Source organism: Cyprinodon variegatus, unplaced genomic scaffold, assembly GCF_000732505.1.
Source record: "Cyprinodon variegatus isolate N-32 unplaced genomic scaffold, C_variegatus-1.0 Scaffold519, whole genome shotgun sequence".
Taxonomy (NCBI): Eukaryota; Metazoa; Chordata; class Actinopteri; order Cyprinodontiformes; family Cyprinodontidae; genus Cyprinodon; species Cyprinodon variegatus.
In genome coordinates this window covers 151,820-168,340 of record NW_015150972.1, presented here as the reverse complement: position 1 = coordinate 168,340, position 16,521 = coordinate 151,820, and the positions used below count along the sequence as shown (strand labels likewise).

Sequence of the window (16,521 nt, the reverse complement as noted above, 5' to 3'; positions counted from 1 at the left end):
TTTTATTATTTACTTTTTTTTTTTTTACATTTTGGTGGTCAATCTTTTCACAAATGTATTGTTGTTTGAGGCAATTTCAACAAAACTGATAGTTGTTTGTCTTCATCAGAGGCTGCTCCTCTTCGCCGTGGTCACAAGACTGGTCACAAGGGCCATCATGACACTTGGGCTGGTCATACGCATCGGCCTCTGTGACCTCCTGCTGCAGATTCTGGTAGATTACCTGAGAAAGGAAGCATATAAAGCTCTTATAGGTGAGGCATCATTTATTTAACACACTTTTTTCTAATTCCTGGTTTCATCTGTGACAGAAACCTCATTATACTGTGATGTCCAGTCTAGTTTCATGCCACAGCATCACTGCTCTTCCTTAGACTGCTTTTTGTCATAGTTAGTTATAGTAAATTAAACCAAACAGCCAATAACTTAAATCAGCCAGTGATGGAAAACTACTTATATACTAATTGTGTTCCATGGACCTACAATTTGCAACAGAAACCCAGTAATAAGTAACTTATTCTAGTTCAAATCAGAAAATGGGTACACTTTACAAATGTTGAACAGAGTTATACAACATCAAGCTAAAATCTTGGGTCAAGGCAAGCTATTATAGATATATTTCTTATGTTCAGACACTTATAAAGGTATATATGCTATAAATGAGTAAACAATTAGCTTCTTTATAGATTTCTTCTGGTTTCCTTTCTGTCATTTAAAGGTTTCAGATCATTAAACGAATCATCTTATTATATCAGACCAACCATAACAAATACAAAATTCAATTTCTTATCTATTTTTATTAAAGGGAAAAAACAATCCAAACATACTGTCCCTATAAAAAAAACAAAACATAATCAACCGTTAAACCTAATAACTGAAGTCCAAAGCTGCCATCAGGGATTTGTAACACCAAACAATGAGTCTCTTACATCCCTGTAAATGGGACCAAACTACAAACACGTTGGAAAGTTTTTGAGCATGATTGGTTAGTTTAAGGTCACAGAGTCTTAACTTTAATCTGATAAAAAATACGATAGGACCTGGTGTTCTTTGGATCGTTGCCCTACAGAAAAATCAATGTTGTTTTAGTTTGAGAGCAAGAATGGATGGTATTGCTATATAAATAAATACAGATATGACTATCTGTTAGGGTTTCCTGGATCAGAGAAGAGTTCATAGACTCTAAGAAGAGTTGAAGCACTAAATCTGCTCTATAACATCGAACCTCCACCAACAGGATTAAATGTTGCTATTATTTTATTTTCCTAAAAAGATGTGTTATATTAATGATAGCTATAATAACACACACACCTTCCAGACACTTCCACATTGGTCTTTGTTCTTATATTTATTTCCATATTGGTGTTTTTTTCTTTTTGGTCCTGTTATCGTTTTCCTAATAATCTTGGTGATAATAAATCTGAGATGGATCTTCTTTTTGTTTTAAGTCAGCATTTGTTTTTTTTACCTATGAACTTGTCCATGGGTGCCACTCTATTGTCGAATGAACTGTTGCAGTGTGACCTACCCAATGGAAGCCAAGATTTAGATGCTGTTTTTGTTTTTTAATGCCCCGTCTGTTTGGGTTGGTGGGCCGCTACAGAAAAAAATTCAACATACTCCATTTTTTTTCTTTATTTGTGGGCAATGGCTGTATATCAAGGATCAGTTGAATCCAATATGCTTAGTAATGGCTTTGTAGACTAGTTACAGTGATCAAACCATTTTATTTCCCTTAACTTTATTTGTCTATGTGATTGTTTTAAGTTTGAAAACAGGAAAACAAAAATAAATGTGAGAATTGATGAGACACAAATTATCAGAGGTGCAAATAAACTGTTTGTTTCCCCAGCTTCACTTTAAAATGTTTTATTTTTAATTATTTTTTTGTGATCGTTGGAGAGAAGGCACCGGTAACAACTAACCTGATGAATTAGGATATAGCTCAAAACTTGGAAATAAAAAAGTTTGTCTGGAGCATCACATGGTTTCCGTTTGTTCACAGATTTGATTCAACATTAACTCACCTGCCCCTGCTCAAAATGGCCGCCGAGTAGTTTTTCTATCATCTGTGAGATTTTGCTAAAGGTTGGACGCTTTGTAGGCTCCAGATTCCAGCACATTTTCATGATGGCATACCTGAAATGAACCAGGACAGAAATAGGGGGTCTTAGCATCCTGTCAGTGGTACGCAATAAAGCCAAATCAGGGAACAAACTAGAAAGGCAGGGTAGGCAGTGACGCAGTTTGATAAGAGAGGCTTGTTCATAAGAATCATCAACCCTTGAATCCCATTTTGAGGCCATGAAAAAGCGAGTTTCACGGCTTCCTGGCTCTGGGATCATGTGGCTAACAGGCAGAACCGAGGCCTGACTCACAACAGGACAACAGATGACAAGGCCCTGACTCTGATTCAGTACCCTCAATTTCCACAGCTCAGCGATTCTGCCTCGTGTGACAGCCGTGCTAAATCGGTGCACACAGATGTTGCAGCTCCTCCAACCCCGGGACGCAGGGCAGAAAACATTTCGTTTTTCACTTCTAGACTTTGCAGTTTTAACTAACTGAATTTGAGGTTGAGTGAAATAATGGCAGCTCTTCATCTGCTTATCTCCAAAATCAGCATCTCAGATATGAGATAGGCCTGAAGACATCAGAGTAGAGGAAAAGGCCTCTTTTTGTTTGGCTGTGATAAACACTGCTGCAGCCGGGTGGTTTATCTGTGATGCTCTACTCATCTTATAAATAATCATCAGCCAAAATATTATCAGCTTAAAGAGTCCCTTGCATGTTATTTCATAAAATATATATAAAGCACAGCAAGCTAAATGACTACAGCTCTTACATCTACATGCTGGGAGGCAAATATTAAGTCTGGGTTAATTGTAAAACCCCTGCTGATAATCACCTGATGCTCCACTAAATTTCATCTGATAATGAAGCCATGCTAGGCAGAGCTTTATGGATTGAACGTGTAAAGGAGGCACTCAGCTGGTTGCTGAGGGCAGAAGTGTAGATAAGCTGCAAAGCTTACATTTCGAGGGGAGCAAAGTCAGGCTGCGACATCTGGTAACCACGCTTCACCATCTTGTAGAACCTGGAGTCCACTGCCATGCTGGGATATGGACTCTGACCTGGAGTAAAACCAGAAAGATTATCATTGCTGCAGGTACATCATGAACTAATAGGTCAAAGCAATAAAACTGTTGAGATTATTCTTACCCAAAGAGAAAATCTCCCATAAGAGGATGCCGTAGGACCAGACGTCACTCTGCACGGTATAGACACAGTCAAAGATGCTCTCTGGTGCCATCCACTTCACAGGCAGACGGGCCTTAACACACACAAAATGGAATCCCTTTAAACAACTCAGAATGAATAAATAAATTCATCTTAAAAGTCAAAACAGATGTTTAAACACACTTTAGAGGGAAGGTTTTTGGGTTTGAATCAGTCAAAATTATCAAAACTTCCTTTGCTTAAGGTCGGGGTAACTTAAAAACATGGATAGTAATGTGGTGACATTCCAAAACCTCTAATTAGGAAAAATTAGGAAAAACAATCTTGAAATACTGGAAGAACATCCAACAACATCAAGCGGGGAGCGGAAACTTTGGCACTAATGGTTCTTCCAATGGAAAATCTCCTCAAGAATTCAACCAAATCAGTTACAGAGATCCTTAAACACAGCAAGGTCAGTGTTCACCACAAAGCCATGATCTAGAGCCAAAAAAAACCAAAATGTCCTTAGCAAGTAAGCTTACAGAGCGACTGTCCCATCTGCCGGCAGCTTTTAAAAGAAAAATACAATTCTTAATTTAAGTTATACAGTTAAAAAAGTATTGATTTCAAACTCAAAGAAACAGATTTTTTAAGCCTCTGAATATAAAGAAGGTAAATAAATCTCACAACTTATTTTTTAATTAATTTGGGATTCAGCAATCAGAAACAATTTGGTAATCCTGCATCGAAAGGAATTAAGGATTATTAGGGAAAATAAGGGGAAATAAACTAGAGAGTGAGACAAAATTATGCATCTATTCTATAGTGCATATAAATATATGGTTTCTTTTGTACTTACTTTTCTTTGTTAAATATAGCTAAAACAAAATTAGTAATATTTGATCAGATTTGGTCTAAAATATCTAAAAAAATGAGAAAATTGTCTAAGTAATTTTAATATTTAAAAAAATCATTCTTTAACCTTGACTGGACAAAACTGAGATTTGAACATTTTTAAATCAAGCTGCTTCCCGATTCTCTTCTGTAAGCGTAATATTTAGTGTTTGAGATTCATTCCGGCATCATATGTTTTCTAATCTCTGGTTTAGTTTAAATTAACTTTTGCATGTCAGGGGATGTAAAAACCATTGTAATGAAGACTAAACATTTATTTTATCAAACACTTTCCATTAGATGTCAGGCAGCTTTGGTGAGATTGTTCTTGTTTCATTTCGATGCACTTTTTGACAAACTGCTGTTATGAATATTAAATTCTCTTGTTTGTCCTGTTTTTCATTTGAGTTTAATCTTGCCATTTTGGTCCACACAGCATGGAGATCAACAGACAGATCTACTGACAATGCCCTGGTGCTGTTCTGCAGACTAAAAGCTTAACTTTCAAAGTAAAAAAACTGCTTCCTGGACCCTTTTGAATTTTAACCACTTGGAAAGATGAGCATTTCTAAAGTTCAGAGATGTTAGGCAGCCTATTTGTAATAATTCACAGTTTGCTCGTCATGTGAAAATGTATTTTCTCTTACATTTTTCGTTCCAAGTGAGGTATGAGCCCTTAGAACAACACTCTGTAGCTCAATCTCACAACTTTCTCGCTTTATGCCTTTAGACCTACTATAGAGGAATAACAGAGCCTAAAGATCCCATCTTATTTGTAATTTCTTCACTTGTCTGTTGTGTGTCAAAACCCCTGAAATGTAATCCTTGTATCCTAGAGCTTTTCTGTTATGAGTTAAGAATGAATTGGTCAATTGAAAGAAAAATCCAGTTAAAATTAAAGGAAATAAAAAAGGTGAAGACACGTTTTAATTATCACAACTTCTGCTTAGTTGAAGAAGAAATTAAAAACAAGAATAGATGAATCAGAGGATAAGGAAAAGCCGTTATGTTCATGCATCATCATTCATGTGGCTGTCTGTTTTTGATGCTTCTAAGCAAATAATCAACATAGAAGAAAGAGATTGGTATCCACAGCTTGAAGATGTTAACTTAAATCATCAGATCCAGTCGTTGGCATGTCTAAAATGGCTCACGGTGAGGTGATCAGAGCACAAACATGGATGTTTTCTTTGCAACATTTGACATTCATCAGTGGTTTTCATCAGATAATACCTAAAAACACTGTCTGACTAGAGGCCAATTTTCCTTAGTTTTTCTTTCAACAAAACATAAAACTTCAGTGGAGTTTATGGATTGTGTTGTATTTCTATTTATCTTAACCCAGCTGCATTCGGTTTTATTTATATTATTTATCTATCTTCTATCTTGTTGAATTTGTATTTATTTATTTGCAAATAGATTTAGTCAAGATTTGTTGTTTTTGAATGTGTTACACATATAAAATATATTTTAAGTGAATTAATTTTTTTTTTTTTCACATTCAGTTACCGGTATTTTAAGAAAGTTATAATCTTGTAAAAAAACGGATATTCATGTTCTAAAGAGGGAAGATCTGCCCTGACACTGAGATCATCAGTAGATTTCTTAGTGTATAGCTTCATTAACATACAGGCGGTTATTTTCAAAAGTAAAATGTTGTAAATAAATCTGAGATTTATCCTTGAGATTGAAGATTTTTTATCAAAGGTAAAAAGCCTAAAAATGATCAAAAATGTCAATAAATCCACATTATTGTTTTTAATTTTTAAGTTTCTTTATTGCTTGTTTTAATACGGTATATTTTAATTTCATAAAATTGTGTCATTAATAAAGTTATGTCATAACTATTATTGTGTAATTAAATTAAACTTAAAACTAGATTTTAACATCGATGGACATGAATAAATTCTCTAAAGACTTTGTTAAAGTTTGATTTCAGTTGTGTAATTGTGTAATAATCAAATATCCAGAGTTATTTTTGCAAATCTTAATGTCTCTTGTAAAAGGATGTATTCTGGATTTAATCCAGCAGACCATAGTTATGTCTATAATTTCTTCTGCATTTTTACTCAAACTTTTTTTTAATCTGTCATTGCACTGCTTGACAGCTGGCAAACTAAGCAGATAAATCTTTTATGTCTTGTTTGTCTGTTCTGACATTATTCTGGCATCTAGTCTTTACCAGAAAAAAACTTGCCTGGCGCATAGTTCAGATTGGGATTAGGGGTTGAGTTGAAAAATTAACTCAATAAACATACTATATTCTATAAAATAAAAATTTTAAAGCCAGTATAAGACTTAGCTGATGGGTTTGACCCTTTTGTTTTAGTCTGAGTCTCAAATTATACTCATTATTATTTAAACTCATAAAAGCTGTGATATCATAAGAATTCTATATGTTACTGAAGGTTACCATGCCTGGGGACTCTCATAGTGGTCTAAGCCTGCATTGAATCAAAGTTAGCAGTCAACTACTCGAGTTCTTACATTGCCTTTCACGACATAGTTGGAGTCATTCATGATGTCTCGGGCCAAACCAAAGTCACAAATCTTCGCCTCCCTGCGGTTGGTCAGGAGGACATTCCTAGCCGCGACATCTCTGTGGATACACTGAAGACAAAGCCACACAGTTTGTGTTCAGTTGTAAGTCTTGCATCATTAAAAAAATCTGATTAGTGTGTTTCTAAATATAGAATATTTTTTAATAAAAAGCATTACACTATTATCAGTAAATATTCACAGAGGGAAATTCCCATTCTAATATCCCATGAATGATTTCCCGTGCTACCTTTCATAGTGAAATGATCATTGTTGGAAATGTCTTCTACGTATGCTATCTGCTTCCCTTTCCAGGAATAGCAAAGCATTTGCTTCTAAATATTTTTATAGAAGTATTTTCTAATATAGATTTTGTATATTCTTACATTTCTAGCTGCAAGAAAATCAAGGCCTTGCGCGACTTGAAGGGAGAATCTCAGCAGGTCATCCATGTCCAGTGGCCAGTCACCAGTTTCCTCGCAGTCTAAAAATAGACAAGAAGCAGAAAAATAAGGGTAAATTATTTATTCTCTCTTTTCTGGTGCATAAATCCATGATTGGCGCTGTGTGTACCTTGAGATTGTTCTGCATTAGGCAACTGACAAGGTCTCATCTCCAGGTAAGTGCTTGAGGCCACACTGGAGATCCCACTGTCACTGTTAAATGATTTATCACAATGAGTGTGTTTTCCTTTTCTTATTTTTAAACCTGTGCAGATGTTCAACGTTTGATGACGAACCTTCTGATAAATTTTTTCTGAACACAAATGTTTTTATAATCGTTGCAGCTCTCGCTGATGTCGGGAATACTCATGACGAAGTTTACGAAAGTCTCTGCCTTTTGGCGTAGGAAGTTCAGCAGATCACCCAGGCTGCAGTACTCAGTGATCACAAGTACTGGTCCTGAAAAGGAAATACACTTTTAATACAATTTACACTCGATTTTGCATGGATTCAACAAAGTTTCATGAGAATTTTTCATGCCATCTGACCTCCATAAGTACAGGCCCCAAGCAGATTGACTATGTTTTTGTGGTGCCCCAGGTGACTCAGGATCTTCAGCTCAGACATTAGAGCCTCCTTCTCATCTGAGTGGGCACAGGCTACACATACATTGCATAGGCCATAAAAAAATATCTGTTATTTAAGGTTTTTTGGGGGGTTACTTTCAATAAAATACTATAATACAAAAAAATTAATAAAATCACCTTTTAACATTTTCACAGCCACACGCATGACATTGTCCTCCTCTCCCAGACCATAAGCAGTTGCTTCAACAACTTTTCCAAATGCACCTGCACCTAAAATCTTTCCTGTCAGGAGACAAAGCACATGGGGAAAAATATTTTAGTGCTTTTTGTTGTGTTGATCAGGGAATTGTCTTTATCTTTAGCCAGCCCTTTGCTTTAGGCTAAGCTGGATAGGGCAGGAGTTTAATTCTTTTTTTTTTTTAAGGAAAGGGAGTCAGTATCACTCCCTTTTAATCCCTTTTACATCGTAAAATTGAAAAAAATTGGAATATATGTATAGAGTGTTTGAAACAGACTATAATTAGATTGGATAGGAACGAACTGGATTAATCTAAATTAACGTAACTCTGATTTGATTTCCATATAAAATAAGTATCTTAAGTGCTTTAAAAGATGATACTTGGTCTATTTTTTTCTAGATACTCTTAATAAAATTCTAATTGATTTCAGTTAAATGATAATCAATAAGAAATTCTAAGACTTTTCTTATTTAAAGATCATGTTTATAACCTAGTTTGAGCTTGTCTCTTGGGAACTCCAACTTCTCGTTGTACGGCAGCTGCGTGGGATCGATGAAAGTGTAGTTGTTGCCATCCCTGGCCTCAATGATCTTCCAACGGATTTCATAACGAGGTTTCTGTAAATAAAAAATCAGAAAACAGCTCTTCCTGTGGTCCTTCAAAGAGTTTTCAGTATTTACGTGAATTTTATTTACCTGCTTGTATTTGTAAAGCAGAATAACCAGCAGCAGCAGGAGGATGGCCAGAATGCCTGCCGCTCCACTCAGGGTGGTGGTGAAGAGCTTGTCTGTCAGATCAGAGGACAATATATATTAATCCTTAAGTGTTGTAACAGGCACAGTGGAAAACTGTGATTGCAATTGTTAAGATCCTCACCAGAAACTTCCATGGCGAGTGTGTCTCGACTCACACCAACAAGATTGAAGGCTACGCACTCCACAGTCATCCTCTGGCTGGAAGGTCCAACCGTAAGGACACTCTCCACCTCCACAGCGCCGTACTCTTCTCTCTGGACTTCCACAGTGGGAGCCTTGAGAGGGATGGCCAACTGCAACCCTGAGGTGTTTTCGTTGCACCTTAACCAGTCAGAGAAAGATAATAATCTTAATGTCTAATTTTCTGGGTGAATTGAGTGCAAGCTTAACAGACATTACATTCAGGTTTTACTCACGTGGGTCGTATTCCCACACACTGATACCAGATAATCCTTGGAGCCGGATAGCCAAATGAGGTGCAAGTCAGAGTGGTTACATTTTCCCATCTAACAACCGCGTTAGGTCGCTCTGGCAGTGATTAAACAGAGATAAATAAACATGATTTTGATAAATTGAGAATTGATAAAAAGGTACTTTAATGAAAAAAAACCTAGGATCTCACAAAAACTGGCCAATGTTTTTTGAAGCATTAGAGCCATGATGCCTTTCTTCAAAAAGATAATTGGCTCCAACCCTGGTCAGAGCTCTTTATGGATAGAATTAAAATGTTCTCTCCACGCTTGGATGCATGACTCTTTCAAGTTAAAATCAGTATCTCTGACTCTTCAAAAAACATGGCAATGGCTAAATGGTTTCTCTGAACTGCTCTTACATGAGAGTATAATTGCATGGTTGTTTGTCCAGTTTGTTTCTGTGCTCGTTTATGATAGACTTGCAAACTATCCAGGGTGTTCCCTGCCTTTGCCGCTAGCACACTTGTTATCCTGCAAGGATAACTGGTTGTATAGAGGTTGTATGGCTGAACTTGAGATTCTAGGGTGAGATCGCTGCATCATTCTTATGATCACTCTTAAGAAAAAAAATGCAGCAAAGATATAAATTGCATGTATTTATATTTCTTGTTATTTATAAAAGGTCTTGTGGGTGTCTGTGCAAAACCAGCTCCACTAATTTCATCTGCCACTGTGTCATTGTCTTCTGTCTAGACTTTTTTAGACGTTTTGCTAAAAGATATCTTTTGAAATGTATCAAAAACCCTGGGAATCTCCTTAAGGTATGTTAAAGAAATAAAATAAATCTCTATTGACATTAGCAGGTCTCAGTAGCTTTAACATCTCTCCAACAGTCAAGGTAAAAGACATCCATTTATTATATCAAGAAAAAGACAGATGAGTTTGTTTGACTTACGATACATTTGGACTTGAAATGAGATGGATGCATTGGTTGAATTACTCCTTGCATAGAAAGTATATTGGCCCTGCTCCTGTATGTTCATTCTTTTCAGCTGCAGGGTTGCATGGTATCTAATAACGGACAACAAAACAGATCTTATAACTCAGAACAAAGAAATATTTATGGAGCAAGTAAGAAGAAGTGACTAATTCTGTGGTTTGTATTCAGACAGTTTCTATGTATCACTCCTAAGTCCAAACTTAAAAACAGGACATTGCTCTTCCCTTTAGCAGTTTTTTTGACCTGAGCGGAGATGTGATGACCTTCATGTTCCCTGTCAAATTTACGAAAATGCAGTGACAGCATTTCAGAACAACTTCCTCTTCTGCACTACAATCTAGCAGAAGTTAGACCTACAGAATATTGATCTCAGTGCTCCCCACCACTAGTTAGAACTGAAGAAGCCTCTTGGATGAGAGGCGAAACATCTTCTAGCAAACTTCATGTCCAGTTGCCTAAACTAAAGCTTGACCATGACCTGGATGTTTGAGAACCTTCACAGATATGTTACAATCTAGCAGCTGGATGATGCTGTCTTTTACATGCAGGGCTTACAAAACAAACTGTACCTGTTGTTGTATCGGATGAACTTGTGCTCCTGTGAGGATTTGTTCGGAGGTGTTGGAGTCAGCCATCTATGCTCCGTGATATGAGGGTAGGCTTCAATGAGCAAGCTGAGCTCCAAGTCCTCTCCCTCGTTGACCACAACAGAAAGACCCTTTGGGGCCAGTTTGGGTGAGAGTTGGGGAAGCAACCTGATGTAGGGCTTGTCTGTTTGACATATGAAAAGTTCAGAAAAATCACAACACTTTATGTATGTCAAAGTTGAATCATAGAAGATGTGACTAGTTTGTTTCTTACCCACAACCAGCAGGTAAGTAGTCGTACTGTTCACTCCGGCTTCATTTGTACCAATGCAGGAGATGTTTCCTGTGTCTGCGAGGTCAACCGCAGGGATTGTGAGGATGCTCTGGATATCCAAACGATTCTCTCCATTGGAGCGAACAGTCTCCTCTATTGTTGGGTTCTGTGATGAGAGATAAATACTGAGCCAAAGTCCGGATTAATGCTACAGACAAGTTTTCAAGAAAGACTCTCACTGACCGATTTGGTGGTATATTTCCACGTGACGTTGTAGTTAAAGTTTGGATTGTGTGTCGTGCAGCGAATCTTAATTTCTTCCCCAACTATTCGTATATATTCATCAGTCTCCAAGAAGACATAAGGAGGAAAGCGCAGCTCTAGAGCAAGAAGAAAATATTTGGCTATTTGACATTTAAAAGGTTTTGGTGTATCAGTTTTGTATGGCAATGTGATCTTACTCTGAATGACGTTGATGGAAAAGGCCCTAGAGGTTCTTTCCTGTCCATTGACTTTAGCCGTACAAACGTAATCGGCATTGAAGCTTGGGTGGAGGTTGTGGATTAGGATGCCACGGTGCCTATCCACAGTGAAGTTCATTCCCGGTGGCACGGTCGTGCCGTTGTCCATGCGAAGGCCCAAATCAGTGGCTGAGGGGTCTGTTAGCAGGCAGGGTAGCAGGAAGTTCTCACCCTCCTTCCTTACCACACGGAGAGATGTGCTACTGGTCCAAAACACTCGCAAGGGGTCTAAAATGGACATAATAATGTGAGAAATTATCCTAGATAATCACTAAACAGTTAGCATAAAACACACCTTAACTGATCCTACTCACCTTTTACATATACATGCAATGAGGAGGCCAGATCACTGGATTTGGGTCCGGCAGTGTAGAAGCACTTGTATGTTCCGGTGAATTCTGCCGAAGGCCGTTCCACCCTGAAGATGCGGACGTTCCCACTGCTTCTAGACATAAATCGCCTGTGTTTGGCAAGCCTGGGTTGCCAGCTCACAGGACCGTTGCCCTCACACCTCAGATCCAGAGGCCTGCCAACCCTAACCACCACCTCAGGGTTTGTCACCACCTTGGAATTGACTTTGATTATTGGACGCCTCCATTCCACTGTTTTAGAAAAAGAAAACATATATTTCTTCAGATCAATCAAGATTTAGTATGTGTTTTAGTCTGTTAATCCATATGTCTGATAAATGAGTCAGACTTATTTTGGAAGTTATATCTCCTTTTTGCTAAATTCTCACTTCTGCTTTTCATAAAAATATCAAAACTGATTCCAGGCCTCTTGCTGTTGTATTAATGTCTATATCCTTAAGACAAAAAAAGAGTACAAGGAACAACTTTAAGGAATTCAGACATAAAAAGTGTAATAGTGATACTCAGAGGTTTTTGAATGTCTCACTGTTAAAAGTGAGCCATGACAAATAAACAGTATTTATCGTGAAGATCAGTCGTTTATTCTATGGCTTTAGTGTGACCTCTATTAGATATGAACAGGTGAGTATTATGGCTGTAAGTGATTCTGTCACTGTTTTTCTCACTCTGTTATCTGTCTTTTTATTTTCAGTATCGCTTTCAAATTTCCTTTTAGAACCCTCTTATGAATCACAAAGGAGAACTGAGATTCCAGGTTCAGCATTTTCTCTTTTCACCACAATATTTCTCACAGTAACTGTGATTTAAACGTTGTTTAACGCCAATCAGCAGTTCCTTGCTTAACCTCCGTGTGTTTGCAATCAGCTGCCTCTCTGGTCCCATCTGTCTTTTGTTCAAGTGAGTGAACTTTTTATCCAAGCTGAAAATAACCCCAATTAGATCTCATGAAGTGGCAAAAGAGCAAGCAAAACTAATCCATTCCGCCTCCAATCAGACCAAAATTAGATGATTTCGCATGTTTAAATTTAAGCACTTTAAAGACACAAAATAATAGCTAGTGGGTGATAATCATTTATCCCAGTCAAAGCTGTGTTCAAATTCAGCAGGAAAAAAAGAGAGAAACAATTTGAAGAATGACCCCACAAACAACTCATGATGTTCTTGTTGATTGTTCTGCTCATTAGACTCAGTATTGTGCACCAACTCGGCAAGCCACTAATGAATGCAGTAAAATGTTCTCATGGAAAATACTTTATTTATGCATTTAACAAAATATCATATGAAACCATTCTTTTTTTTTTTAGTTTATTAAGATCTTCCTTATCTTAAGAATGTAATACACACCTCACGCTTCAGGAACAGGAATTAAACTAGGAGAGCAAAAAAGATCAAAGATTTATCTTTGCAGGGTTTGCTTTGTCTTACCTGAAGCTGCAGAGGCCACAAGTGCCAGCAGCAGTGTGAGGAAGGACTCCATCATGGATAAACTCCAGACCTGCTGATTAAAAACAAATACTAGCTTCTAAGCACTTTGTATTTAATCTGTTGTGTTTTAAAATCTGTTGTGTTTTAGAGAAAGACAGAGAAATGGAAAACTGTCTCAGGAAGTTTTGTTATGTCTGCATCCCTTCTTTTACTTCTCTATCTTAACCACTGAGAGAAGTTTACATTTGTGAGAAAGACTTTTATCACCAATTATTAGCCAACAGAAAAGAAGCAAATCTTCCATCATAGAATGATAAATTATGTCTCACCTCTAGTTGTCTTCAGCTTAAAATAGAGATTCAAAAACGTCCCTGGGATTCTGAAGTTCCCACCATCCAAATGTGGACACAAAACTCCCTTCTTCCCTCTCTGTTTGTCCGTGTCCTTATTACTCCTTTGTGCTTGTTTACAGTCAGACAGCAAACATCAGTGAGTGAGGGCTGAAGGGTGGAGAGAACTGTGCATGTGTCAAGGAGGAGGCGGTTCAACTTAGCCTGCTTGACAAATTAATGAAGCATTTCAAATTTAGAGGTGGGATCTCTATCTGTGCTGACCTGTGGCTTTAAGGCTTTTTTTGGGAATTGATATTAGAAGTGGGGGATAGTGATGGATTGGTGACATAAAAGTGTAAAAAACAAACAAAACTGATCTTTTAGAAAATTTTATTCAGTTTATTCCATCTGCTTTGTACCAATTCACAATAGGGGTCATCTCAAGGTATGTTGAAGTATGAATGAAACGCAAACTTTGGTTAAAGTAAACTAGTTTATTCCAAGCTACTGTTGGACTCATATAATTTACACAATTTAAATAGATTTTACCTGTCAAACTAAAATTTAAAATTTTTCCCTTCAGTCATCTGCTGGATGTTGATGGGGGTGATAACGAAACCCAGACATCTGTCTCATTAGCGGGTATTTGAATAGAACGATCAAAAGCCTAAAAAATCTCATATGTCTCCTTCTTGATAAAGTAAACAATAAATTCACAGAATGCCAACTCAGTACAATTTACAAAGACAGTTTGATATTTTATCAATTGGTTGAATGTTTTCTACTAAAGAAAATCTTTGCATTGATTCATTGACTTTGCAGAATTAGCTCCTTCCGGATGAGCCGGTAGCGACGGTGAACATTTGTTTGCTTGGTGTTGTTGACTCTGAACCAATCCCTCAGGTAAGTGAAAGGTGAGGCCCTAAACAAGAGGACCCATGGCGGAGAGAAAGAAGGGATTAACAAAGTGTTTATCTATGATATAGATATGGAAAATAGCAACAACGTCTAAAGCAGGAAACTCTGCAGGAGGAGAACACTGGTTAGTGACCACCTCTATGTGGGGGGTAATGATAATAAACATGTGAGTCACTAACCTGGTCTTATAGTTCAGTACGAGCCTAGAGGAAGAGGTTGGTTCCAAGCGGTCGGCTGCCAAAAAAATGCAGCAGGTGCCGCCCAGAAAGTCCTAGACGCTGAAGTCTCGGAGGTCGGAGGACAGGCAGGAGAGCAGAATCGAGCAGACGAGGAGGACAGGATAATCCAGAGGGTGAAGCCAAAGACAGTGTTAAGTATATGCTCAGGAGTCAGGGCTAGAAAATCAGAGATCTAAAGAGATACCGAAGGGGAATCCAGGACGGTGTCAAGAATCTCTTCCAGGGTCGATAAACAGGCAGAATCCAGCAGGAGTCCGAAGACAGGTCAGGCAAACGAATCAGAACGGGAGCGGGGAGAATCAGAGGTTCAGAGGTAGAACGGGTAAGGATCAGGCCATCACAAACAACTAGATATGCTCGAAAACTCTCCCTAAGGGCTCGAACAATCTAGCACTGATGATTGGTTGAAAGCTGGTTAAATAGAGGCTGGAGCAGTTGGATCAAATGAGAGGTAATGAAAACTGGGCAGGGATAAGCTGGAGAGTGAAATGAGTAATCAAACCAGTCATCAGCGCTAAGATGAAAACACTGTGGCCACTTGAAAGTACAAATAAGTTAAAATCATATCAATTGAAAACATAAACAGAATAATGGAAAGATAGTAACAACTTCAAACAACCTGTACTTTGTACCAAGAACATGGACAAAACTTTTGCCTTGTTTATATAAGGTTGATAATAGCCTTTAAAGCATCACCAGAACCCCTACACCTGAAGCAGACCAACATACAATGCTTCTGGGGACATGGCTGTTAAGTTATCTCCAAATCCATAAAATACATGTAAACCAGAGAAACAAGCCTACCTGAACCTCCCTTACAGGAAAAACACAAATTTAATGTGTTCGCATGGAATTCCCATCTTTAAGATGAAACTCCCATGAATTTCACATTTGATATCCATTTTCCACATGTGGGTCACATTCTCCTCATATGATCAAGCATTTTCTTCATGTAATCCATGTTTCACTCGACTTTTAATTCAGAACTTGTGATCGTATATTTTTCACATGTGGAACACATATTAAGATTTTTCTTCCATGCAAATACCATTAGATTGTGCTCTCCTTTTTACATTTGTTGAAAGCCAACACATTTGTGTTTATGTTTTATGTTTATTCCTACACAATTGTATGTTTTTTCTACGTTAAAGGGGAACACTGTTTTTTTACATTGGGCCCTTGATTTTACGTTATTACATCATATTCTACTCATCCATATTAGTTTTGTGTCATTTGGCGCTGTTCTGAAGATATTCGGTTTTGTAATATCCAAGTAAGTCTTCCTAGCCTTCCTATGGGCAACGAGTTAAAGGCACAAACTAAACTGTTCATAGTTATTCCTTATGGTACGTCAGCATTCATAACATGTAGGCGAATCACTGTCCCCCAGACATCCGCGGTTATATTTTTTATATTTTTTTAAAACAAAGCGGAGTATATATGATGTCATCCGCGCGCCAGACTGGAGTTGTGACAGGCAGCCCGGGCCACAGGCGGCTACGCTCTACCTCTTATATTCATTCGGCTAGCTAATCTGAATCGTTCAATTCCATTTCGAGAGCAAGATCATCTGTTGTAGTAGCAATAGACATCTTTCAGGCATGTGAGTAAAACTAACAGCAGTTCAGCGGACAGGATGAATGAACGGTAGCTGGTGTGGCTTGATCTCTCTATTGACTTTGCCCTGTTGATTATCTTGCCTTCCTTTGTCAGCTCAGATCTGATCTCCTGTCAGCTCTGCAGCCTTCTAGGCTCTCTCTGGC

General features: G+C 37.8%; 1 protein-coding gene across 2 annotated transcripts; it reads right to left on the bottom strand.

Moving 5' to 3' along the window:
* Nucleotides 1-13,763, bottom strand: LOC107095001 (macrophage colony-stimulating factor 1 receptor 1-like). 2 transcript variants are annotated; one of them, XM_015390950.1, is made up of 22 exons: nt 13,599-13,763; nt 13,270-13,342; nt 11,788-12,075; nt 11,414-11,701; nt 11,196-11,332; nt 10,953-11,118; nt 10,661-10,862; nt 10,047-10,162; nt 9,095-9,206; nt 8,800-8,999; nt 8,619-8,710; nt 8,414-8,540; nt 7,862-7,966; nt 7,646-7,756; nt 7,394-7,556; nt 7,228-7,310; nt 7,041-7,138; nt 6,604-6,726; nt 3,223-3,334; nt 3,035-3,134; nt 2,028-2,139; nt 1-223 (listed from the first exon to the last, which is right to left on the bottom strand). In XM_015390950.1, the coding sequence occupies exons 2-22, from the start codon at nt 13,322-13,324 to the stop codon at nt 77-79; spliced, it is 2,937 nt and encodes a 978-aa protein (XP_015246436.1). In that variant the 5' UTR covers nt 13,325-13,342; nt 13,599-13,763; the 3' UTR covers nt 1-76. The 2 variants fall into 2 exon arrangements, with proteins under 2 accessions (XP_015246436.1, XP_015246437.1); XM_015390951.1 differs by having other exon boundaries at nt 63-223; nt 13,270-13,339.
* Nucleotides 13,764-16,521: the final 2,758 nt, after the last annotated feature.

Coding starts and splice junctions, on each gene's coding strand:
- LOC107095001 (XM_015390950.1), bottom strand. CDS start 13,324: ATGATGGAGTCCTTCCTCACACTGCTGCTGGCACTTGTGGCCTCTGCA. Junction 7,139..7,227: donor TAATGCAGAACAATCTCAAG/GTACACACAGCG, acceptor GTCTATTTTTAG/ACTGCGAGGAAACTGGTGAC. Junction 3,335..6,603: donor ACTATGTCGTGAAAGGCAAT/GTAAGAACTCGA, acceptor GTGTGTGTTAAG/GCCCGTCTGCCTGTGAAGTG.